This window comes from Plectropomus leopardus, chromosome 1, assembly GCF_026936395.1.
Source record: "Plectropomus leopardus strain MGB_pleo_1.0 chromosome 1, ASM2693639v1, whole genome shotgun sequence".
Taxonomy (NCBI): Eukaryota; Metazoa; Chordata; class Actinopteri; order Perciformes; family Serranidae; genus Plectropomus; species Plectropomus leopardus.
The window spans coordinates 13185950-13211928 of NC_142176.1; the positions used below are offsets into that span (position 1 = coordinate 13185950).

The following is a 25979-nucleotide window of genomic DNA, read 5'->3' on the forward strand; positions in this document are numbered from 1 at the left end:
AAAGATATTTTAGGTGAGAAATGGGCGAACAAGAGAGGGGTGGACCTCTCTCGGTCCACTGGTGGCTGCAACACCAAATATGCAGGAATACAATATATGTATTTCAAGCAAAATCCACTGAGCTAGCAAAAACCAGCTGGATTTAAGCTGAGAGATGACCAGGGAGATCTAGTTGCTGGTAAGATGGAGGGAGGTTTTCCACAGTTCATTTACACATGCTACCCACATTGTTATGATATAAAGCTAGTTAAAAATCAGCAAAGTATCCATTTAGCTTACGGTTTTACATAAGAAAGCTCTAAATCTGGGTATTTTACCAAATTGTACCCAAATCCGAAATGTAATTATGGTGCATTCCAGTTGAACTAGGAAGTCGGAAAAGCCCCCGAGGTTGGGCTTCCCACTTGGAAACTCGGAGAAACCCTGCCAACTAGTAATAAACACTCTGATCATATAACATTTTTAGCTCTCCTGTATTATTTGTATCACATTAAATCAGCTGTACACATGGTACTGCTCATCTTCTATCGCTAGACATGTTGTTACTGTTACTGTTACATGTTGTTGGTATGTACGAGTACAACAGAGCATTGTTATTTTAACTGGTATTGCTAGCAATGGCTAAAGCTGATCCGTGGTGATATCAGTGTGAATGTCCAGGGCATTTCTACTTGTGCTACTGGAACGCTATCAGCTCGGGTGTGATGTCACTCCGACTTTCGATGTAACTGGAACGCAGCATTAGCTATCAACTCAATAAACATTGTCATATGGAATAGATCAAAATCATGTCATTGACAGTGTGAAGTAATCTGCCTCCCAGCAAAGAGCCTCTCACTGCCCGTGTGGTTCAGGCGAGGAGCATCAACACGGGGATGAAGGAGCAGGATAAGACTACCTGTTCAACTTAAATGATTGCAGACTAAAAAAAAAAGCGGACACACATCACTTTCTCTCTAGACACTGTGATTATCCTCTCTCACTGTCACTCACATACACACACCCATATGCGTAAATAACATAGCCTGACTGGTTGAGGTGAAAGCTGTTGTGAAATATGTTCAAAAATACCCTTCACCTCTTTCTGTTTTCTGATTCAAGCATTAAAGCAAACAGCGTACTACACATGTATAGTATACACTTAAACTGGTATTATGCACAATTATGCATGCGAGAACATTTATAATCTACAGATTGTATGACTGGAAATGACTGGAAATCTTCACGTTCCATCCAATATTGAGCAAGGCTACAAGCCTGCTCCTTTTTCCATTTACTGTGTTCATTTTTATTTTTTTATTTTATTATTTTTTTATAGAAGCAAAATCTATGTACATTTTACAACTGTTAGACATTTTAAATACATTAATTTTCTATCACACTTTTCCTGTTTTACCAGATTCAACATCAAGAGCCATGTTCTCACATCCAAGAATATTTCTAGGACGTTGTTCAAGTGCAGTTTGTAGTAAAAATAACCACACCTGCATGCTGTACACTCAAAATCTCAGTTCTATACAAACTGTCTGGGGACTTGCCACTGAAAGAACACCACTGCTGAAAGTGAAAAACCAGTTGCACTTTTTAAATGGTAGTGCTTTGCAATGACGGGATCCGGCAAATTTAAATTATCCACTGGAAGTTCTCATTTAAAAGGTGAGAACAGGTGGCTGTGATGCTCGTCTATAAAGTTCTAAGAGTGAGGGATAATTAGGCGGAGTGGCTGGATGGAGAGGGGTCAGAGGACACCTCAAGAACTCAATAATGGATGCAGATGAAGACTATGGGGGAGACAGATGGGAATACTTATCTTGCTGGAAGTCAAAATGAGAAGTGAACGTGTCATTACTGGGCACTCACTGCTTCACGCTTCCCTTTATAGCCTACTTGAAAAAGTTGCTATATCGCTTCTGTGTTTGTGTCTGTTTCTCTTTGTATTCTTATCTTATTAAATCTTAGTTTGTCTTAGCATCTTTTGCATGTCAAGTCATCCTGGTCTCCTCTTTTTCTTTAAAAATGTGTTCTTAGATGTGTTTCCTCATCTTCATAATAGGTCTATTTGCACTTTTTATATCCCCACTCCATATTGCAACTGCTGCACAGCAATTTCCCTCAGGATTAATTAAGTTTTATCTTAAGTACACAGTCACACCAAAAACTGTCACTGTGAAATTCATTCATGCATCCTCATTTGCAAGAATCCATCACGCCTGAATGAAGACAACCAATCAGAGCCAGAGTATCTACCATCATTCTAACCTGGTAAGACCATCCTGATCACATGAGCTCAACATTCAGTTTTTCTCCAGCATTGCCAGAATAATATTATTTCGCCATTTCTCATTTAGCAATCAACTGCCTCTGGATTGCTGAACACCAGCTGGCAGCATCCTTGTTGTCTGTCCAAAGCATTGTGAACACGGATCTGGATGGCTGTGATCCCCCAGCTTTGCAGCCTCTCTTATCTGCTCTTCATTGGGGCAATCAGTGGCCAAACAACAATAAACATTGTATTTGTACTGCAAAACATCTTCTTCAACACCAACAGAGCCAGTTAGTAAATCAAGCTTTTGCTAAATACAGTCAGAAAAAATGGCAAAAAAAAGTCTTTACTTTCAAAAAAACTCTGCAAGTGCATTCCCTTGTCCTTGTTTAATTGCTGTTTTCACCTCTATTAGTGATTTTACTTCACTAATCGCAGTGTTTACTCTGCTAACGCTAAAGTTGACGCTTGTTGCAGCGCTTGTCACCTTTACTGGTTTGAAAGCAGTGGCCTGCATGCTATGTCATCAACTATAACGCAGTCCCTGATTGGCTGCCTATGTTTTCAGCTACAGAGCAGATCCCTGATTGGCCAGGTAGACTGTGGTGGATTGAAATTTACTGGGGTGGTACAAAAGTCCAGGCTGAGACAGGGAGAAAAGCAGAATGTTGAGGTCTCATGATCAAGATGGTCTTACCAAGCTCCACTCCATCATGCATGCACTCACTCAGCCAAAAACAGCACAAAAGGCAAAGACAAGTAAACAAAAGAAGACTGATGTCAAAAAGCTTTCACTTTTACAGAAGACAACCAACAGAAGAGTTGGATTTTTAAAAGTTATATTTAAGTTACCTACTGGGGCTTTAAGTTGCCCTGTGGTGTCTTTTTGTAAACAAACAAAGTTAAAGTTTACAATCAGAATTTCTCCCTGAAACGCAATTTAAGCTCTAATAAACATGCGGATTATAGATAATCAAAGGAAGGGATGCATATGGCGATGTGCGGATGTTAAATTGTATAAATCTAGAAAGACACAGCTTATATGCTAGCTTACTTCTTTCGGACGCTTACTTTGCGTTCCCTCAAAAGTCAGCCTTGTCACCTGCCAAGGGTTGTTAACAGAGCAAATTTGTGTCATACTAAAGCAGTAACCTCTGGGGTTGAAAAATGTAGACAACATGGAAGTGCAAAAACACTGCAGTTCCTTGAAAGGCCGCTTGAGCCTGTAAAACAAGATGGCGGCAGCCCAAATGCTTCAAAACGGGAGTCTACAAATCAATGGATGACATAAAGGTAGCTTTGCCAATTATTTTTACAGTGTATGGTCAAACTACAATGAAGCACTTTACATAAAAGCACTGAGGGTATTTAATTTGCCTCAGTGAGTAGATAGATAGATAGATAGATAGATAGATAGATAGATAGATAGATAGATAGATAGATAGATAGATAGATAGATAGATAGATAGATAGATAGATAGATAGATAGATAGATAGATAGATATACTTTATTGATCTCAAAAACTGAGAAATTGGTGTGTAGCAGTGCCATACAGTAAGAACAAAGAGAATAAAGAGCAAACAACATAAATAGAATATAAAAGGAATACGCTTAAAAAAACTAAACTAAACTAAAAACTAACTAACTAAAAACTAAACTAACTAAAAAACTAAAGTAAACTAACTAAAAACTAAAAAAGTTAAAGCCAACGATTGCATTAATTGTATTGGAATTAGCTTATTTTGGTCTGAAGTGTTTGACATGAACAGCCCTTGAGGCTGGCGGTCCTGGTTATGCTGCTTAGGCCTTGTTTTCTTCAAAACAAGCTGTTTGGTATCCTGTACTTTTCATTGTTTTGTTTCTATGCATTACTTTTCCACTGGATTTTGGTCTACCTGTTCTCTGTAAAGGCCCTTACATGCTTTCAGATCACTGAAAATGAGCTACTGAAAAAAGCAGACCACTAACACATGGTCTTCTCACTTGGTTACAAACATGGCCCCAGGAGAGAGCTTTTCTGGTAAACTCATGACAGCATTGTCAGTATTTTGTTGTAAACCTTGTGAACTCCTGATCCTTCATCCTCAATTACTTTCCTTGCTTGGCCTGCCATTTACTTTAATGACATAAAGGATTTCAACTCAATGCGTGAAGTGGGCATAAGGGTGCTGAACTGGTCACAGTAATAAACACCATTATAAATATTGTGTTTTTTAAGAGCACGGGGTACGTGATTTTAAAAAAGAAGCCTTAATCAAAATCATCTGAGAGCATGCTCTTAAAAAGTCAAATCATACCAAACAAAAAGCTGCTAAAGCTAGTGAAACATAAGCACATTTGCTGTATGGAGAGAGCTTTCATTAACAGGGTACAGATGGTGCCATTGTTGTTGCAATGCCGTACAGCAACGGGCAAAAGCAACTTGTCAAGAGGACATCCGGTTCAGTATTACTTTAATGCACTACTGTAAGGTCCTGGGGAAAATAATGTCAGACAGACGGGCAGGCAGGCAGCGAAAAAATTCATGAGCTAATAAAGCTTTTACTTCCATTGGGATTATGGTTTTCACAGAAATGAAAGCCTAATAAATTCACTGTCCTTTTTAAGCCCTAATCTCAGTCTTCATCTGCTTTGGGAACAACAAAACCCATTATACAGATCACTGTTGTTGCTTTACATACACACGCAAAACACACACAAACACACACACGCTGACCTTTGCAGTGGCAGTGTCTGGAGCCAGCTCACACTGGCAGGGGAAGAGAAGTGAAAGGCCACTGCTGAACACATGGATGCACTCAAACAACTGTTGGTGGAATCCAGTGATCTGCTTTTCCGAGATAAAAAGCATTAGGTAGATTGATTTTACTGGATAAAAAAAAAAGAAGATGACATTTGGGACTTCATGACCACTGGATTCTTTCTCCCGCTGACTGCTCTGTCCCCATCTGGTCCTTTAAATAATTTACAGGTGTGTGTGTGTGTGTGTTTCTGTGTGTGGGGTGCGTGTTTGACTAAGTATCGCACTGTCAATGCCTACGTACACCTACACACCCACCTCGGGCCCGTCCACACTGATGATGCAGCAGTCGTGTTGTGTTCTGGTGAAAGAACAAATTAAAAACGAAGAAATGCACTGACAGTCAGATACCTGAGGACTAAGGCAAACCTCGAAATATGAACATTTCTTTTTACATTTAATTTATATATTACAAAAAACACATGACACCCAATGGCTGATTTCATTTCTGTTTAGGGAAGGTGTTGCAAAAGGCTGCCATGTTCGTCTGCAAAGAAATTGCACAATACCTCTGAGCTTCAGCAATATTGTGTGATGCATGATTAAGCGTGCCTGCATCCTGTTTTCTTAAATCCTTTGAAATGTTTGCTTGATCACTACCTGTGATTTACAGAAACACTGTATTCTGCAGACTTTAAGTGAAGTTTGCTGAGGGAGGGATAATCCTCCTGCTTTAAGTCGACATTTTAAGATGATGCAGGATGACACCGTGTCCTGAGAGGAAGTGTGAATAACAGCAGGCGGCTTCTATCTTTGACTAACAGTTTGGATGGTGATTTTAATGCGAAGGGTTGCGGTCACGTTGCATTTGTGTTCTGCTGCGCCTGTAGAATTCAGGTGTGTGTTTTTTTACTAGCGAGTGAGAGAACAGCCTCGTCCAGATTCCTGAGTTTAGGAATTCACTTCAAGCTAATTTCTAAAACAAACTTCGCCCATCAATCACAGCCATCTACCTCTCTGTCCAAATGAAAGTGACACATGTCAGCAGTTTAGATTATTGATTAGTGATTTCTAAATTGGAGGTCAAACACTAATCAGACCTTGTAGGGATTTGGAGCCTGTTTGACAGAAATCTGAACAGCTTCTGGTATCCGTACTGCAACATTCTTCACGTTCCACATACAGAGAGTAAACATAATGTCACTGCCAGCTCTAAAACTCACACAACATACATGAGAGGCGGCACACATTAATTATGCAAACAGAGATAAATTAGGCTAAATCTGAAGATGCAGAAAAGGAAATGTAGAGAGGCAAACATAAAAAAATGTTCTTTCCTTTTACATGTTAAATTGGTGGCTTTCACCCCTGCATTTTTTTCTAAAATAAGGATTTCACTAATATAAAGAAGGACCTCACATAAAACTAGGCCATTTCTGCAGTAGAAAGATGCAAATACCTTTAAAATTGGTGCTACATGATCTAAGACAACAGAGAAAAAGGAAGGTCAGTTTCGCTGTGGGGGAGAAGAGATATCTAGGCACTGGTTAAGTGGAGAGAAGTTTACCAGTTCATCGACACATACTACCCACACAATTTTCATTGAAAGCTGGATGAAATTCGACAAAATATCCCTTTAACTGGCAGCGTTGTTACAGAGGTGTCAAGTCTCCCTCTGAACGGGTCAGCAGAAAGATAGCATCAACACACAGTGTCTGGACTTTACACCATGTTTGGAGTGTGAAATGGGCTAAAGAGGAATAAACCAGCCCAATGTACATCCAGGTACTATCTGGTTCAGACCTACAGGCACAATGATATGAACAAGCCTGTAACGTTTTTATAGGATCTCTTCATTAGCAAGACAACATCTCTCTGCCAGTGGGACTTCATAAGATCATTGGCCTGCATATAAGTAGGTATGTTTTCAGCCTTTGGATCCTCCTGAGGCAAAACAACAAACCTGAACAGACATTTTGAGTGAAATGCACCACAACAGACAGTCTTATTAACAAAAGACACAACTCTGGGACCATCACAAGTCTTTTTAGCATGCTGATGTGCACAATTTATGGGCTGTGAACACATCACATTACTCCACCACTTCAAGTTGTTATGTTAAATCCACAATCACCAATTTGTCTCCATGAGACAGGCACTAAAGCAGGATAATCACCAGGCTACATCAATTACTAAAGGTCATTATATTACAAGCAGAATGTGTATAAAATGCTGTCCTTGAACGTAAGTGGTCTGACTAATACAAGGAATTTTTATTTCTGTCTATTCAAAGAACTTAAGTGACGAAAGCTGCATTACTCAGTTAAATACAGTACAGCAGGAGGAGGAACACCGAGTTAGAGCACTTATCCTTGCTCACTTTCTCAGTCGTTGCTGACGACAATAAACTATGTGACAATTGGCTTTCCTGTGGCAGTGTGTAACAAAAGAACATCTTCTCCCAAATCTGTCAGAGAGGGAAAATGAAAAACTCATATCTGGGTCACAAGGTGCACAGATCTGGTGACTGACTATATGAAAACGGCAAATTAGAAACAAATAATCAGCATTCATTTTTGAAAAAAAATGAATTTAATAACTTGGATTCTCATTAGCTGGTGTAATCTTGTTCATGTATCAGATGAACAGGGTTGAGGCTCTCTGTCGTCTCTGCGAGGCTGCATTATTAGTGAAAGCGTTGTTTTGTCTGACTGAATGAGCAAAGGAAGTAGGAGTGGAAAGCTCAGTGGAATCAAGACTACAATCCACCTAAGCTTTTATCGCAATAAACACAGCGCTCTACTAATGATGTCAGGAAGGTCAAAGAAGAACAGGTCTGTGCGCAGGTATTGTAGCACGCAGTAACCTAGACACCAAGATCCCTGCTGAGTGAGACAAATATCTAACAGTAAAATAGCAGAAATGAATGGATTTTTCGGTTTAAAGAGAATGATGACAGCTCCACAGAAATACTTCTATCTTCTCCTGACATTTACAAACGGGAGCATTTTTTGTCTTAGCAGCAACTTGACGTAAATGTCTTTATTGTCAGTATCATTCCTCTATTATAAGGTTTGTCTGAGTCACTTCTTCTTTGTTAGACGGTGTAGTGCTGAAAGCAACAAACGTTGGAGGGGAGGAACCGATGACGCAAGCATTCAGTGCGACTGAATTTGATTTTGATGTCTTTTGATAAATATTTTGTAATTTCACTGATTAGCATTTTATCACTAGATTATTTGACTAAATAAAAGATTATTTAAAATGTTAATTTTAAAAGATTTTCAGCTTAATTAGATAACAACAAACCTCTTATATACCAGGAAGTCTTACTGTCAGATGTGTCAGATTAAAAATTCAAAAGTGAACATCAGCGACAAGGTTTTTTTGTTTTAATAATAGTTATTATTTTTTTAGCAGTATAATACATCACTGTTTAATGCATGTTATTGTATTTAATTCAGTGGTTAAATTATTAGTCCATGAATCAATTAGTTGATTATAAGAAAAATAAATCAACAGTTATTTTGATAACTGATTAGTCACTTAAAGAATTCATCAAACTTAAACATCACAGAATTGCTGTTTTTTTTCAGCTCTCTATACTTCTAATTGAATATCTTTGTTTTTAGAATTGTTAGTCTAACAAGACAAGAAATTTTAATGGCGTCATTTTGGGCTTATACAACTTGTGGATGGGATATTTTACAAAGTAAACAGTCACACTAGTCTGTCTTTGTTGGCTTTTTCCCCCTAGTTTCAGTATACTGAACTAGCATCAGAGCCAACAATACCTGCTGGTAAATGACATCGCTCTGACTGGCAGTTCAACTCTAGACTAGATATCTAGACTCTGGACTAGATGAGGAACGGAAGTGAGGACAGCAAATAAACGACTCGAGTCAAGAGGATGTAAGATCCAAACAAACGCATTATATGGGATAATTATTTTTAATTCTTTTTTTTAGCCATTGCGCTTTGTAAATGTTTGTATCATTGTTCACGAGCGCACAGTAAATACAGTTGTTCTTTCAACATCGTGTTGTGTTGTTAATGTTCTAACTGTCTAGAGTCTTCAATCCTGTTAGTCCTCCAGTTTCCTTTTTTGAATTACAGTTACAGACTGCCGCCTCCTGCTACAGTTATTTCTTCTCACACAGGAGCATAACTAATGTGCTAGTTATCTAGATATCTGTAGTCTTTGTAGTGTGTTCAAGTGCAGATTGTTAGCCAAGAAGCAGGCAACAAATGGTTGGCCTTAGTCGTCACTAGTTCTTAAATGTTAGTTTGGTGTGTCTGGGCTGTTAACACATTTTCAAATATTTACCATACCATATTTACCCCAAGGTTAGGAACCACTAGACTAAACTATTAATAAATTAATTGCTAGATGAATCAGTAACTAATCTAATTATTAGCTTCAGCCTACTTGTTATCATGCATTTTTACAATGATGGCTTTATGCTGTATTCTTAAAATTCATATCACACAACACGCATGTGAGGTGGCACATGTAATTATGCAAAAAAAGAGATAAATGAGGTTGAATCTGAAGTAGAAGTATTCTAAAATAAAATGCCAAGAGGCAAACATATGCTTTTTTGTTCCTTTTACATGATAAGTTGATGGCTTTTATCTGTGCACTGAAAGTGTTTTTTCTTAACATTTGTATGACATTTTAATCTTACTGCCTGTTTCAAATGACTTTTTTCATTGTTCTTAACTATCAAAGGTGACCTTGATTTTTACTAACACTTTTCTGGGCATCATATAGTACACTGAACTGAGAGACAGACCCATGCAGCAAAGGCAGCAGGCCAGATTCAAACCAGCAACAACAGCAGGTCCCCCTCCACCTCACTGCTATAGGATGCAGAGCCCAACTTAATCTGAGAGCTCGGGGAAAAAGGAAGTGAGGAAGTCTCCACAGAAGCACAGCATGGCAGCAGATGGCCTCCTAGGCTTCAACCATCTGGTGAAGAGACGTCCAATCCGCCGTCAGTATGTCCCCTTTCAGTTACCCATGATTCTTAAACAGCGAGACCTGCTTCTGCTCCCCTACTACACCTCTAAAACCGCCTCCTCTGGCCTTCAGCCACAGCCGGAGAACACACACTCCAATTAGGCCTACAGTATACGCTCCTCCCCGGGCAGCCAAAAGACCCACTGTCACGTCACATGTCACACAGCCTAATCAATGAGTGTTAAGCCTTTAGCTGTCACTCTCTGGTCGGCCAGGAGATTATCATCTGTCCCTGTGTTAGAGCTGCTCCCAGCATGGCTTATTTTAAATAGCTATATGCTGATTGCATTGCTGACAGTGTGACCGCTTATTCTTTAAGAATTGGCTTTTCAGGCAATCTGAGATGCACAGGGTAAGCTGCAAAACTATACTTAAAAAAACAATTGTCACAACATCAATATTGAGGTATTTGGTCAACAATATGTTATTTAATTTAATCCATAACGCAGAGCCCTAAAATGATCCCGCTTCACTTCACAATGTCATCAACATCTGTCTTTAGTGATCGTTTTTATTGAGAAATGGGATAAAGGATTGGGAAACTGGACAAATTAATACTCTGGGTGTAAAACTGTAAAACAGTTGATATTTATGTTTTGTCTATGTATTATGTTAGAATTGTCTGCTAAAACACTCACAAAATGTTTAAACCGTATGCACAAAGAGTTTGAGATGCTGCTTACCAGAACTGTGATTTCTTTGTGTATTTGTTTTATTAATGGACATTATTTTGAAAATAGTTATAATTGTTTTGAATCTACATCTGATTTGTGAAATGTTCTGCTGTTTGACAAATGGTAGTCATATTCTGGCAATGAATAATAGTTTAAACCACAATTTACCCTCTAGTTTTGTCTACTTTCACTTGGGATCAAAAATTAGCCTTTAAAATTATTTGACTTTTTGAGCACAATAATTATCAATTGACTGATATGCAGATTTGTATCTTGATTAAGCTATTGCTCAGCCTTAAGGCTACACACATAAAATATTAGAATTTGGACTAATACATACAGTAATTAGCTTTACAAATCATGTGACAAATGACAAGATCAATAACAAATGTGTCAAGATCAAGAGGGTAACTGATGGATCACATGATCATGGCGTGAAAGGGACAAAGGAAGCATGATAACCAAGGGTGTTAATATGTTGTGCGACTTAAAGTTAATCTTTAACTCCATTTAGGAGCAAAGAGTGAGGACAAAAGGACACCTAAATCCTACGAAAAACACGACAAACATCTACAGTTCCCACTGCCAAACACACACAAACTCACCATCATCTATATTGACTTGTTACTATAGGCAGGACACAACGAATCATCACCAAGTATAATCAGGATACATTATATTCCACAATTAAGCATGCATGTTAGCTCAAGCTTGAGTTAGACTTCAGAAAAATAAACAGCAAGTATTTGAAGTTATTTTTCAAGAGGAAATACAAATAATTCTGTAGTTTCAGCTTGTCAATTGAGAGAATTTCCTGTTTTTCTTTGTCTTAATCAATGACAAACTGCATACTTTTAGACTTTAGGGTGCTAGTTAGGGAAAACAAGCCATTTAATGATGTCACCTCAAACTTTAGCAGAGTAGGAAGATCTTTTTTTCTGAAATTTAAGACTCATGAGACAGAAAAAACGATTAACCACAGACTAATCAATAATCTAATCATTATTTGTTGCAGTCCTAGAGATAATTAGCTGAATAATTGATTAGTCTGCTTAATAATTTATTAATCGTTTCAGTCATTTGGTGTCATTTCCTGACCAAAAATGTCAAACATTGGCAGGTTCAGTATCTTAAATGTAAATATTTATTGTCTTTCTTGATCTTCTTTGACAAATAAAATACATACTTTGGGTTTTCTGCTGTTGGTCAGACAAAACAAGATGTCACTTTAAGGTCTGATAACTTCCAGTGGGCATTTCTGAGTCTTTTTTGTGTGTGGATATTTTATAGGATAAAGTAGGGATATACAGATTGGATCGAAAGGATTGGGATCGGACCTGATCAAGGCATTTTTTATTTATCTGGGCCTGGTTATTTTGAGCATGTGCCCTGCTCGATCCTTTGTTATCCTCAGCTATCACACAGGAATCATAAACAGAGAGCACGACTTGCAGCAGATATTTAAGTTTTATTGTATTGCTGCCACTCGCTTAACTTAGGCTGCTATGCCATTTTAAGTGGATGTGAAATTTTTGATGTTCATTTTAAAGTGAACTAGTTTTACTATAATGCTGTAATAAGCAGAATTGTGACAGATTTTCATTTGTTGTGACTTGGAATGTTAAAGTTTCAGCTATAACACCACGCTGAGGCAGAATTGTGATTATATTACTCATTCTGTACTTTAGTTATAATGCTACACCTAGTGGATTTGAGAGCAATTTCTGACAACATTTTTGAGTTTATTTACTTTTTATTTGTTGATAAAACAAATGCTGCACTGAGATTTGTGATAAGAGCCATATAAAATATTTTTAGTTTTTTTACTTTGTTAATATTGTAAAAATAAAATCAATTTTTTAAAAAAACTTAAGGAACTGTTTGGAGGCTGATTTTTTTCTTGTATTGCATTGCAGGGCTATTAAATTGTCAAGCATATACACTAGATTGCTTTTAATAACTTTAAAGTACTTGAAATGTGCATGCTCAGCTGTATTATCCAGGTAAATACAAAAATCGGATTGTGACTTGGTATCAGCAGATACTCAATATCAAATAACTCGGATTGGGATCAGGAGCAAAATAAACTTGACTGGGACATCCCTGGACTAAACAATTAACTACAGAAAATACTCACAAGATTAACAGATAGGGAAAATAATCAGTGGTTGTAACCTTAAACCAATCCTACCAATTTGTGAACCTGTATGAGAGAACAGAATGTAAAACTAAATTATAATAAATAATAAAAGAGTTGCTGACCAGATAAAATTTCCTGGAAGACATTTGCTCCGCCTTCCTAAAAACTATTCAGCTGTCAAGTGATACTGCAGATTGGCACTGAGTGAAACCAGGTAACTGGACAAAGGAAACTGTTACCATGTCTCTACAGGTGTGACCTCCTGTCTTGGACCGTCGCCCTTGCTGCTGGTCCACTGGGCCAGTTTCATTACACAACACTACTGACTATTGTCAGTTTCAAACCTGCTGGGTGAGTGTACGCCAAACTCCTGAGACTGATGAACTGGTTTCTTACACACACACACAAACATGTCTGCTCAGGAGGCACAAGCTCGGTGGCATTGGGTGGTACTTAACGACAGAGCATTAATGCTGCTTATTATTCACACCTTGCTTGATATTTTTACATATATCAAGGTTTTTCTCATGTCACAAAAGCAATTTATAAAGTTTACATAAATTATTCAGGGACAGATTGTGAAATAAATGAAATGACACCAAGCTGTTATTATTGCAATTTCTGAGTCAACTAAGGCTACTCCAGAAAGAAAACCCAGTAATATATGAAGATGTGAAGCGAGCAGGTGATTGCATAACTATGGAACTGAGCCACAGTCTCAACACTCACACCACAGTAGACTATGGAGGCAAAATAATGCACTGTGTCCTGTAAACAACTGTGGGAGTGCAGCCCTGTGGAAACCACACACACACACACACGCACACGCACACACACACACACACACACACACACACACACGCACACACACGCACACGCACACACACATACATACATACATACTTCAAGAAAGTCCTTATTGGTGGGCAGTGTTGATTTTACCACCTCCATAGCATCACCCTCTATTCCTACAGACACATGAGGAGGAGCTGAAGTATTCAAAGAGGAATTAGATCCACCCACGAGGTCAGGGGTAATAGACTTACCTTGCTTGGGGGCCACTTTTGCAAAATTACAGGAGGCAAGGGGCCAGTCACAGCAGCCCTGTGTATGTTTCTGGGATTTTAGGACATTTCCAGGATTTGGGATGTTTCTAGGATTTTAAGACTTTCTGGGATTTTAAGATGTTTCTAGGATTTTAGGACATTAGGGGCTTAGCTAGGACCTCTGTCAGGGGGTGCAGGGGATCCTCCACTGGCACTGTTTTGATAATAAAGCTCTATTTTGATGTTGTTTATGCACTCTGGCACCTTAATAATACTTAAAGTACAAAAAAATTGAAGAAAATGGTTTGGGGCCACTCTGCACCTTATCAGGGGCCAGATGTTGCCCGCAGACCATAACTTGAGTATCACTGCATTAGATAATTATAAATAGATTCATAATTAGAAATATGACACATGTAAAATCTCTCTCTCTCTTGCTCTCTCTCTCTCTCTCTCTCACACACACACACACACACAGAAAACAAGCATAAATCACCTCTTAACCCTTTGAAAACCTGAGTGGATTGATTCGATTTCTTTCAAAAACAAGAAATTTAACAAGACATGGGCCAAAAATTTGCAGAATTTCCTTTTAAAAGTTACAAAAAAACCCAAACTTAAAAAAAAAAACAAGAATAAAATTAATAATAATAAATACAGTTTACTTCTATTTTTGGATAGTTTTCTGAAAATCCTTTTTTAAAAACTAATTTTTAGGCAGTTTTCTTGTCATCTTTTACCAATTTCTTGCAATTTATGGGACATTTGTGGGTCATTGCCTCTTCCTCTTTGTTTTAGAGAGAAATCAAATCAATTTGCTCATGGTTTGCGGGGTCAAATACCTTGTGAAAGGCGTCTGAACGCAGCACAAGAAAACTGACGGTGATCCAGGTTTCGAAGAGTTAAAATACCAACATTTCCAAATCTCCAATCTGTCTATAAAAGAGTAAATTGGGGTCTCCCCCCGCTCTCAGTAGATACAGACAGGCATTTGGCAACAATGAGAATGGCAATTACATAAACGCAGAGGCTAGACGGGTTAAATAGTCATATGGAGGCATTTTGTCGTATTTTCACCGCACGCACACATAACATTACAGTCAGCGCAGGTGTCATCAGACGCTCTGAAGGGCAGCGCTTTCTGGATTACTCACCCCATTGCCGCGGACTTGAGGAACAACTCCTTTAAATATATCGGATCTCTTTGCTGCCGGTTGACACGGGAAAATTGTGTTTTAAAGCGCAGTCAAAGTCCACAGATGACCCAAAGAGTCCACCAGCTCCGAACAAGTCCTCCTGCTGCTGAGAGACAACTGAAATATGAGAGCACTTCTTCGTAAACTCGATTCACCGGGTTGTCAAGCTCTCTCTGGCAGTACCCCGCTCATTTCAGGAAGTTTCTTTTCTCTTTTGTTTGTTTTTCCTCTTCAGATGCGCGACACAATAAATCCCACTTCGCTATGGCTTCTTCCTCGATGTCTTCAGGCAATCGGCCCTGATGAATTAAGTTAATGTTTGCATTTCGCTGCTTGCTCGCTGCGCAGAGTTTCTTCCTCCCCAACAGGATTGTTTCATGTGACGCGGCAGCAGCAGCGACACTGAGCGGCTTACACCTGCTCACGCTTCTGCCACAGCCACCCACACTTTTATAAAACCTGTGGTATCTGCGGCGTGTGTGTGTGTGTCTGCGGTTTTTGGTCAGGATTTTAGCCCAAATTACGACACTGAAGTTAGCATCAGATTCAGCAGTTGAGGCTACATTGGTTTTTTGCACCTACTGCTGTTGTAAAAGCATGTTAGACGTTTACAGTAAATCCTCGTGGCTGTCTGAAGCCCACGTTCACATTTGCAAAACCGTTATTCTGTTTGTTTAAATGTAAAATAGTGTGCATTTCAATGATATTTTCACATATAGGCCACACTGCAACAACGTCTCTATTGAAAGCCACTATACTTAGACGGGTCAAATCTAGACTATTTGTCCCAGAGAGGCTAAGTATTATATGAAAGACAGTTCCAGATTTGTGAACCCTTTATTCTCTGTGTGAAAACGCAAAACAAAGAGGTAGGTGTTGTCAAAACTACTATACCTAGACAGGTCAAATCTAGACTAGATTATCCCAGACAGGCTAAATATTATTTAAAACACAATTTCATATTTGTTAAAACTTTCTTCTATTTCTGAAAATGCAAAGAGTAAGCTTTTACTGTGTTTTTTTTGTTTTGTTTTGTTTTGTTTTTTTTTTCAAAAGTAGACCACATTAGTCCAGGTCCAGATGAAAAACCACTATACTTAAGACAGGTCAAACTTAATCTAGAAGATGCTAGAAAGGCTCAAGGTTGATAGAAAATACAGTTTCAGATTTGTGAAACCTTTATTCTATTTGTGAAAATGCAAAAAAATAAAATAAACATTTCACTGCTATTTTCACATCTAGGCCACATTGGACCACGTCTCTTTTGGAAACCACTATTATGATGGGTCAGATATAGACTATTTATCCCAGAGAGGCTAATTATTATTTAAAACACAGTTTTAAAAGCAGAGTAAGCTTTCACCTTACCTTTTAAACAGTAGACTTAATTGGACCAGACCCTGATGAAAAACCACACTACCTAAAACAGGTCAAATCTAATCTAAATTATGCCAGAGAGGCTCAAGGTCGACAAAAACAGAGTTTCAGATTTGTGTTAATCTAAATCAAAAAGAGGTAAATTCCTGCTTAAAAGAGTAAATGTAAATGCTGAATCGGAAGCTGTTACTTTGAGCCTAACTTCAGCGTCACGTGGTATCTGCGGTTTGTGTTTGCGGTTTTTAGTCGGTGTTTTATCCCAAATCGTGGTCCGAAACCACGACATAATTAAATCCGTAAAAATAACAAAACACTCTGTTGAAAACTGACCAACAACGATGATTAGTTTTCTAAATTCAGGTGCACTTACATCCTTCAAGTAACCACGACGGCGTTCAGCAGTTGGCACTTTCTCCTAAATTAATCTAATTTACAGCAAATTCACATTAACTCCCTTCAATAGCATATTCAACTAATATATTTCCTAATAAATCGGGGTTTAAAGTCGACCGTTGTTACAAAATAACAGACTATAACGGTGTGAAACGTTGGGCCTGTTTCTAACCGACAGGTAACAGCCATCAATCACTAGCAGGTGCGCGCTCTCGGAACCATTAAAATAGATTCGTTTGTTCCGGGAGGGAAGCGTTTCAGCGACGTACCGTTACCGATAGACTTCTTCCCACATCTCCACAGAAGTCGTTTTGTGGCTTTTCAGTTTGTTTCTAAATCCAGCGATATTGAAGGTATGTCTCCAACCTAACGTCAATAGTGCTTTTATTGCGATTTTTGTGTTGTGTGCCTGTTTGGCTAACGTTAGCATACCGCATCCAGATCAGTTTATTTGTTTTGTTCCGCACGGGGGATTAGGCATGCAGGAGAGCAAAAATAAGACACATGAAAGCAAACTTATTTGCCACTTTATATAATAAAAACGTCTGAATATGCTAGCTGTCTTATTACACGACTTCGATGGTCATTAAAAACCTGGAAAAGTCGTGGAAATTCACTTTAATCTTCCAGGCCTGGAGATGACACTGAATTAGCAAAAATCATTGAAAGTTTTGGAAAGTAATGGAATTTTGTTGTGTCGGGTTTAGGCAGGTACTGTAGGATATTAGGTAAAATAGGACAAACAAGGTTTTACATCTTGGGCTCTTTAAATATTAGCCTTTACCTAACCCTATAATAAAGTAATTGTTACAATAAGTTTTCCTAATAATATTCCATAATATTGAAAGGTAGTGCCAGACTGATACAAGTGCTTGTAAAGCTATTGTTTAATAAAAGGCAAATGTATTAAAGCCTGTAGAAGTACCTATAGAGGTATTTAAAGTACGGCCATATTGAGCTATTAGAGTTTTGCCAAGCTTGCTGTTTAATTTCAACACAATAATTAAAGTTTGAAGTAAAGAATACTATACAGATCTTTTGTGTTATACATTGTGAATGGTCATGGTGTTTATTATGGGTCCTTGAAAAGTCTGTCAAAAGTTTTGGAATTTTGTCCATTTGCCGTGCTTCTGCAGCTTCTCATCTGTCATTGCAGTATGGCCGAGACAACAGAAAACCCACAGAACTATGAGGAGCTGTTTGCCCACAGATTCACATCGGAAGACAAAGAGTACCAGGAGTATCTGAACCGGCCAGCTGACCCCCCACCCATCGTCGAGGACTTTAGGAGTCGTGGAGGTGGAAACCACAGAGGCAGGGACAGGTAATGTAACTTCAGGTCTCAACGTTAGGGCTAGTGCTGATATAGCAATGGAGAATAGGAGTGACTGTCTAATAATGAAGCAAGTGAGTAACGCTCTATCATATAGCACTTATTGAGTGTGATTTAAATATGGAAGAAGATTGTGATATAGTCCTAGTGATCTCATGTTATTATGGCAAAACTGTAATGCATCTCATAGGTATTTAAAGCTTAATTAAAGTTTTTTTTGTCATTTCACCATATGTTTTTTGTGCAGGGCATAATGAGAAACATTTCTCAGATTTCAGGTGTAAAATGCAGAATAGGTTTCATCATTAGAAGACACTAGCACTAAAACACCATACAGTAAACCTCAAACCAGAAAACCTACAAACACAGTCCCTAAAATTGATAGAAAGTAAATTATTTTTAAAAAAAATGCCCACTACAGGTATAAAGATAAAAGGGCCAACTGATATGTGCTAATTAAGTTAAGTGTCCAGTCTTGATATGGGAATAAATGTGCAAATAACAACTTAGCAGCAGTCAGTGCTGTTGAATTGACACTGTGGTTTCATAATTATTATTTTTTTAATTGAATAGTGCTATTTTACATTGACCAGTTTTGTTTGAAGTTTAACCACTACTCTCTCTCTCTCTCTTTTTTTTGTTTTAAATTCCAAACAACTCTGACTAACCAGAGTGTTTGTTTACAACCTGTATGGTTACCTGGCTTCTTGTGCTTTCAGAGATGTATCCATATAGAGTTTAACAAAAGCTCCAGCTGAACCCGAGTCACTGCTTTCACAGGCTGTGCGGTACTCCCATTATTTTAAATGTAGCCACAAGAATATTTTTTCTATTTTCGTCCATAAAAAACAAAACAATTCTTAGCTATTTCCTTTCCAAAATACTCCATCATTTGGCTGTACAGTTTAAAATTGTGTTTCTCTATATTCAATATGTTAAAGGTGTAATTATGTTATATTGTGGGGATAAAAACCATCTAAATATTGTTTCTCTTTCCACTTCACTTGAGGTTTATTGATGTCAACTCGTTTAGGTTACAATGTAAACTTTTATTACTATTGCACCTTTCTGTTGCAGACATTATCAATGCTTAGTGATAAAAGATAAAAGCAACGGTCATAAAATTTAGACAGGAATATTAAAGTGCAAACAGTAAGACCAAAAGGCAAGTCTAAAAACTCTACAAAAATTAGTCTTAAGTGCTTTAACATGCACTTAAAACATGCAATTAAAAACCCGGTTCTTATCGACTTTGTCCACAAACCTGTTGCCTTAACCGTCATGTAAAGGAGAAATCTGTTTTTTTTCAGTTTGATAAGTTAGAGAAATTCAGTGGAAACATCTAGATTTACTCAAGAAAAAACTTGGCCATTTCATTTTTTAGTGTTTTTATGTGATCCATGTTATGCATGCATCAGTACCTGTTGCTCAAGGTTGAGTGGTAATTTCTGTCGGTCTCCATGTAGGTACCACAACCGACGAGGCCGTGGCTGGGGAGGAGACCGTGGTTGGAGAGGGGACAATCGCGGGCAGCAACACTGGCATGACAGAGACCGAGACCGAGACAGGGACAGGCAATGGGGGCATGGGAGCGGGTATCAATCAGGCCATCCAAGCTCCAACCAGGGATACAACTCCTATAATCAGAGACCACATTATGACCGTTACTGACCTCTAATGTAACCTCTCAGGTGTTGTCAGTATTTTTAATATTCACAGTCATTAAAATTTGCATTGTAATACAATATGTGGCAATGTGCAACTGTTGATTTTTTTTCTGTTTCCCACCACAGTCTCATCAGCACGGGCTGAGCAATATATCAATATTAATGACATACTGCTCATTGTTGTAATTGTGTGGAATTTTTTTTTTAATATTGTAACACACAGTTTTATTGTCTAATTAAAAACACAAAGCAAATACTCAGATTTTTTTCCCAGATTTATTTCTGAAATGTGAGTGGTAACTGACAGTTCCTGTTGGACTTCCACGTACCTTTTTACTATACACAAACACTGTATTTTTTTTATCATATTGTGTCATATTGCTCAGCCCTGTAAACATAATGCATTTTCTCTTGTATTTCTCTTTTAATATGTCAGGGCTGCTTTTAACAATATTTGAATATTACATTGTAAGTGGGAGTTGATTTGTGTTTGGATAGTTTTGCAGCTACATCTTTACATGCTTTGATATCAGATTGTTAAAAAAATATACAATACAGTATTGTTGCAAACAGTGTATCAGAATTTCAGGAAAGTCTGTTTGTAATGCAGCTTTATTTTTCTGTGTCACAATATTACATAAGGATACTGATTAACTGAACTGATTTCAATAAACGTGTATTTTCTTAATTGGTGGTTTCTGTGTTGAAAGGTTGTGGGGCTTAATGTTTAACAAAACTGTGTCAGTGCTAGTCAGCACAATAACATTAAGTAGTGTAGAATTTGGATCCATATATATATATATATATATATATATATATATAGATCCATATTGGCATTGATGATGACATTATTTAGGATATCTCAGGTAGATTTAAGAAGAATCCTCAACCTGATGTTACATTTCATAGCAATGACATACACCAATTTTAAATTTGGGGAAAAGCAAGCACAGGTGTGGGATCAGTGCTCTGTCTGCAACATTTCAAGTACTTGATCTAAAGATAATTATTGGCCAACTAGTTGAATAGTTTTTTTTTTGCTTGAAACATTTTTCAAGCAAAGGTGTTAAACATTTGCTGGTTCAAGCATCTTAAATGTGCGAATTTGCTGCTTTTTTCTGTAATTTATGATGGAAAGTGAAAGGTCTTTGCATTTTGGACTGTTGGTTGGACAAAAGAAGCAAACTGATGATGTCATTGGGTTGGGGGGAAACTGGATGAGTATTTTTCATATTTTTTCACGTTATAGACTAAACGATTAATTGATAAATTGTGAAAACAATCAGCAGATGAGTCTATACTGAAAAAATATTGGTTGTAGCTCCAGCAGACACAGTTGGATTGGTGCATTCTAAGCATTTGTGCACATGTGTCTCTGGTACACCAAATTATGGTGATTTTTTTCTGACTTTTCTTAAAGTTTTTGTGAAATATTGGATCCTCTTCAGGCCACTGAATATACTTGAATCAAAACAGATGAAAAAAATCACTCTGGTCGAATTCCTCACAACTAATGTTCAGACCAGAAAAGAGCAAGACTTAACTTGTGACAAGTGATTGCAAGTGGAAATCTGTTCTTTTTCTTAAGGGTTATAAGCCAAATAGTTTAAAACCCAAATGATTTATACGTGGACACACAGATTAGGCATCTTAAATTCACTGCCCGGGGGCCTGTCTGATGTGGTTTGTGTCTGATGTTATTGTTACACTCAGCCCAGGAGATCAATTTTTCCAGTTTAGTTTTTCCACATTGATTTATTTTGGAGTAACCATTTGTGACAAGGCTGCAAAAAATGGAATCATTCAATCATGCTCTCCATTAACGACACCCATGTAACAGTGGACGTACACAAAGGATCAAGTGGGCACATGGTCAAAATAACCGATCCCAATCAAAGCGGGCCACATAATGATCCTTCCAAGCAGATCGGGACATCCGTGATTGTAAGTCTCCATCCTTTAATATGTTTTATATTTTATTGCTCTGTAAAGTACTTTGGATTGCCCTCTTGTAAAAAATGTGCTTTATGAATAAAGCTGCCTTAAGCCAGTGCTTGGTTTGTCTGTTCTGAGTTATTGCAGAAACATGGAGATGCAAGATGACTATCTCTGCGGACAAGGACGAGCTCCCTTTGTAAATATTTCTGAGATAACAAAAACGCAATGATTCTTATTTTCAGGTGATTATGCACTAAAGAAAACATGATTACACTATGTTCCACTCTTGCCAATATATATCCCTAAATTCTACACACTGGACCTTTAAAACTGCTCTGATAGAAGCTGTGATGGCCCCATGGCACCCTCCCAGAGTGTTAAACTCTTTTATTAAAAAATGTAGATCACTAAATTCTTTCCCAGAAGATGTAATTATCAAGAATTAACTGAAGCCACACTTCAGCAGTAGTTTCTCTAATGTCAGTCTAATGGATGGCACATTAAACCAGATGGTTGAACAACTGCAGTGCGTGTGGAGGGCAAGCAGCATTCAGAGTAAATGGCTCAGCAGAAACCCAAGACCAATAGTTCACATTGTGAAAAGCAACTAAAATATTTATGTGCATCATTAATACATTATTGCTACATGCATCATTGGCTATGGCATATGTAGCTCATTGCCTAAAGATGTCAGCGCCTGTGTATCCCAGTCCTTTCACAGCAGATCTCCATTAAGTAACAAATGGTGACTTTGGACACATCGGTCCACTCCACTGATCTACAAAACAAGCCGACACACTCATGCATTGTTTTATCGCTGCCCGAATGCCATTCTGGGGTTTCTATTTATGGCCGTGGTGAAGACGGGGTTAACAGTTCATTTGGACTTCAGCAGTGCAATCAGCTGTGATGATAAGGGAGAGAGGGAGAAGGAGGATAGGGAGAAAGTGTGTGGGGGATGTGCTGGAACTGGCACGCAGCGAGCATGGCTGCTATCACCACTGTAATCAGTTAAGATTACAGGAATTTCACTACTGACTGCATCTTCACACAGCAGCGATTTACTAGACAGAGATGGAAACAGTCAGAGTGAAGGAGGGATTTATTGGCAAAAAACCCCTAAAAATGCAACTGTTGCACTATCAGATACTTTAATTTAATGCTTTTTGAGAACTTTTAAAGATAAGATTTGACCAAATTTAGGACTGTTTTTTTTTTTGACAAATCAAAAAAACAGTCTTTTTTCAAAATCTTTTTTTTTAAGCACTAAAAGTAGTATGTATATGGATATAGATATATGTAGAGGCAGGATTTATGTAGGAATATTGTTATTAGAGTGAGTTAGGTTACTCTGCATTTTGCCAGATATGAAATAAAAAGATAGTATTAGGTTTAGTGGTTGGTTTAATGGTTTGTAATAGGGGTCGACAGATATTTGTTTTTCAGGGCCGATACTGATTAGTAGTTAATGAGATTGATAACTGATATTTGGAACTGATTTGCATTTACAATAAAAATGAAAATCTTTCTCTCAATATTTAGAATTATATATATATATATATATATATATATATATATATATATATATATATATATATATATATAAGATCTCATTGACAGATTATATATATATATATATATAATTATAAGAAAAAACTTTGCTTAAATGCCTTTAGCAAATGTTTAACCAAAACTGAAACCTTTAACATTATATGCAGCAAGTTTCCAGCAATTTCGCTTCATAAAGTCAAGTGAGAATTTAAATAAAAAATGAATAAATAAAAATAGCTCCCTGAAGTTTTGCAGAATAACAGTTCCTCCCATGCTGACACTTTCTTTGCTACTTTATAATTAACTAGTTTTAGCCACCATCATTAAAATTAAATGCTAATACAGATAATCAGCAAAATGCCATGTGGGCTCCAATAAACGGCGAGGCAGATAATCTGTCAACCCCTAATTTGCAATATCATAAATGTTGAATTTCACACAAAAGAACTTGACTCATTTTGACAAAAAGATCAATAAATTTGTGTTTTTGATGAGCAAGCTCTATTTTAATGCTGTTTTATGCACTCTGGCACCTCATGTATAGTAAAAGTACAAAAACAATTCCCAGTATGAATCAATATTTTTACTGTGATTTAGAAAATGATTGGATGGGCCATCCAGCACCCTACTGTGGGCCAGATTTGGCCCTCGGGTCATTAGTTGAGTATCATATGCATAACTATGATATCCCATATGCTTAACCAAATGAGAATAAAATATCATTTTATCATTTTATCTTATCAGTGGGCTATAGGCTTCACACCACTCTCTCTCACCTTTTCCATGTGATTATGCAACAAACTTAAAACCTGCTTTGAATTTGTATGGAGTACAGAATTTGGTGTACAGCTAATATTAGAGGTCCAAATGAAAACAACTGTTCCTTAGAGTCAGACACATCAACAATCCTCATGAGCTGGACCCTGTGTAAAGTTCACACAGCTACCCAGACTAATCCACGGGTCAACGTTTTAATCTGGTCCTTTGGGTGCCGCAGAGCATTAAGTTTCTCTGACTCATTCATTGCACTCATCTTGTTAGAGCATACAGCGTTTAAATTTGAGTGGAAGTATATTTTTTTATTGCGACATCAGGAAAAAAAAACACATTATAACATTGTTTTCAGTCAAGGAGTCATTGCAGAGGAGCTCAGGTACCCTCACAATGTCCCCAAACCAATTGCCTATTACATTTTAATTAATAAGCTGTTAATGCAAAGTGAGGCTTGGAGAGTGCAAGAGAAGAAAAATAATAGAGAGCCACAGTGAAGGACCAGTGAGAGTCCTCTCAGTCTGGTCTGCCGGGCTGTCAGGCTTCATGTGGTCTGTTTGTGACGATGCAATGTGACAGCAATGGAGACAGTGTGCTGGGGGCCATGTCCTTGATGATGAACTCATCCACTACAATCATCACTCTATCTCCTCCCCCTTTGTAAGTCTGCACAAACATACACGTGCTCGCACAAAACACCACAACCTCCCCACTCACACACGCACACCCACTGACACCACATCCCCCAGCCCCTGCAGCACTCGCCGACCTACATCTGGTGTTGGAGAGTGCAGGGGCTAAGGTTGGCCCAGGCCAGCAGCCCCCAGCAGACAGTGGGGAGTGTTCATGTAGCGTGTGACGTGTTTGTGACTGGCAGAGTGCTCTTTCTGTTAAAATAAACGCCCTCAGCTTTGTATCGTACATACAAATCTGTACACAATTGCACCCCGTCACATGTACACACACGTGCAGATAGTGAGCAAGCACTCATACATGCACTAAGACTTAAGATTAGACCCTAATAATTGTTACCGCCTTTAATGACATCTTGTCCCCTGCTCATGCAACTGCGTGCTCTATAAGCTAATCGTGCGGCCGCTCAGGTCATCCATGTAAAGACAGTGGACTCTGCTGCTACGGGGAGCTCGTTAGTCTGATTGTATCTCCACAGGAAGACACAGGGAGGCTTCTGCCGTGGAAAAAGTACTCAGATCCTTTACTTGAGTAAAAGGACTAATATACAACATAAAAAAGTACTATTAAAAGTTCGGCATTCAAAGCACAAAAGCACTTTTTGCAAAATGTACTCGAGCATTCAGAACCTGGATTATATCAGTTGTTGTGGTGCATTCAAAAGCCTTTCACGTGCATTTAACCTGTAGAACCTGAAAAAGATTTTGATTTCTTTTGAAATCCTGGGAAAAGCGCAACGAGCAAATGGCAAGAAATGTCCAGAAATTTGACAAAAAAATAAAAAGCGACAAGAAAATTACTTTAAAATTTGCTGTGGGAGGATTATGCTATGTTAAATGTTAACCAAAAAAAAGGAAAAATGTCCAGAAAACTGCATTTGTAATTATTATAATTATATTATACAAATAATGTTACACAAAAATATATCTATTTTTTACTTATTTATTTGGACTTTCTTAAGGTCATTTTCTTCTCTCTTTTTTAATTTCTTTGTTTTTTTTTCCTCTCATTTCCAGATAATTTTCTTGTAACGTTTTACTAATATCTTACTAGTATTTGGGACATTTCTTGTTAAGTTGCTCATTGCACTTGCCATGTTTTTGAAAGAAATCAAGCTAATTTGCTCAGGTTTCTAAGGGTCAAAAGTGCTGTATAACATTCAACATTCAACAC

General features: G+C 37.8%; 2 protein-coding genes across 3 annotated transcripts in view; one reads left to right on the forward strand and one right to left on the reverse strand.

Moving 5' to 3' along the window:
* The window catches only part of homer2 (homer scaffold protein 2), a 46117-nt gene extending 29091 nt beyond the window's left edge, over positions 1–17026 (reverse strand). Inside the window, exon 1 of one of the 2 annotated variants that reach the window (XM_088075770.1) lies at positions 16831–17026. In XM_088075770.1, coding sequence (XP_087931896.1) covers positions 16831–16832 — 2 coding nt within the window. In that variant the 5' untranslated portion in view covers positions 16833–17026. Of the gene's footprint in view, positions 1–15041; positions 16007–16830 lie in introns of those variants that run through there. The other variant, XM_042492357.2, reaches the window with a different exon arrangement.
* Positions 17027–17051: 25 nt separating this feature from the next.
* On the forward strand, positions 17052–20541 carry LOC121944969 (RNA guanine-N7 methyltransferase activating subunit). The gene is made up of 3 exons (XM_042488954.2): positions 17052–17206; positions 18010–18177; positions 19653–20541. The coding sequence occupies exons 2-3, from the start codon at positions 18011–18013 to the stop codon at positions 19855–19857; spliced, it is 372 nt and encodes a 123-aa protein (XP_042344888.2). The 5' UTR covers positions 17052–17206; position 18010; the 3' UTR covers positions 19858–20541.
* The last annotated feature ends 5438 nt before the right edge of the window (positions 20542–25979 follow it).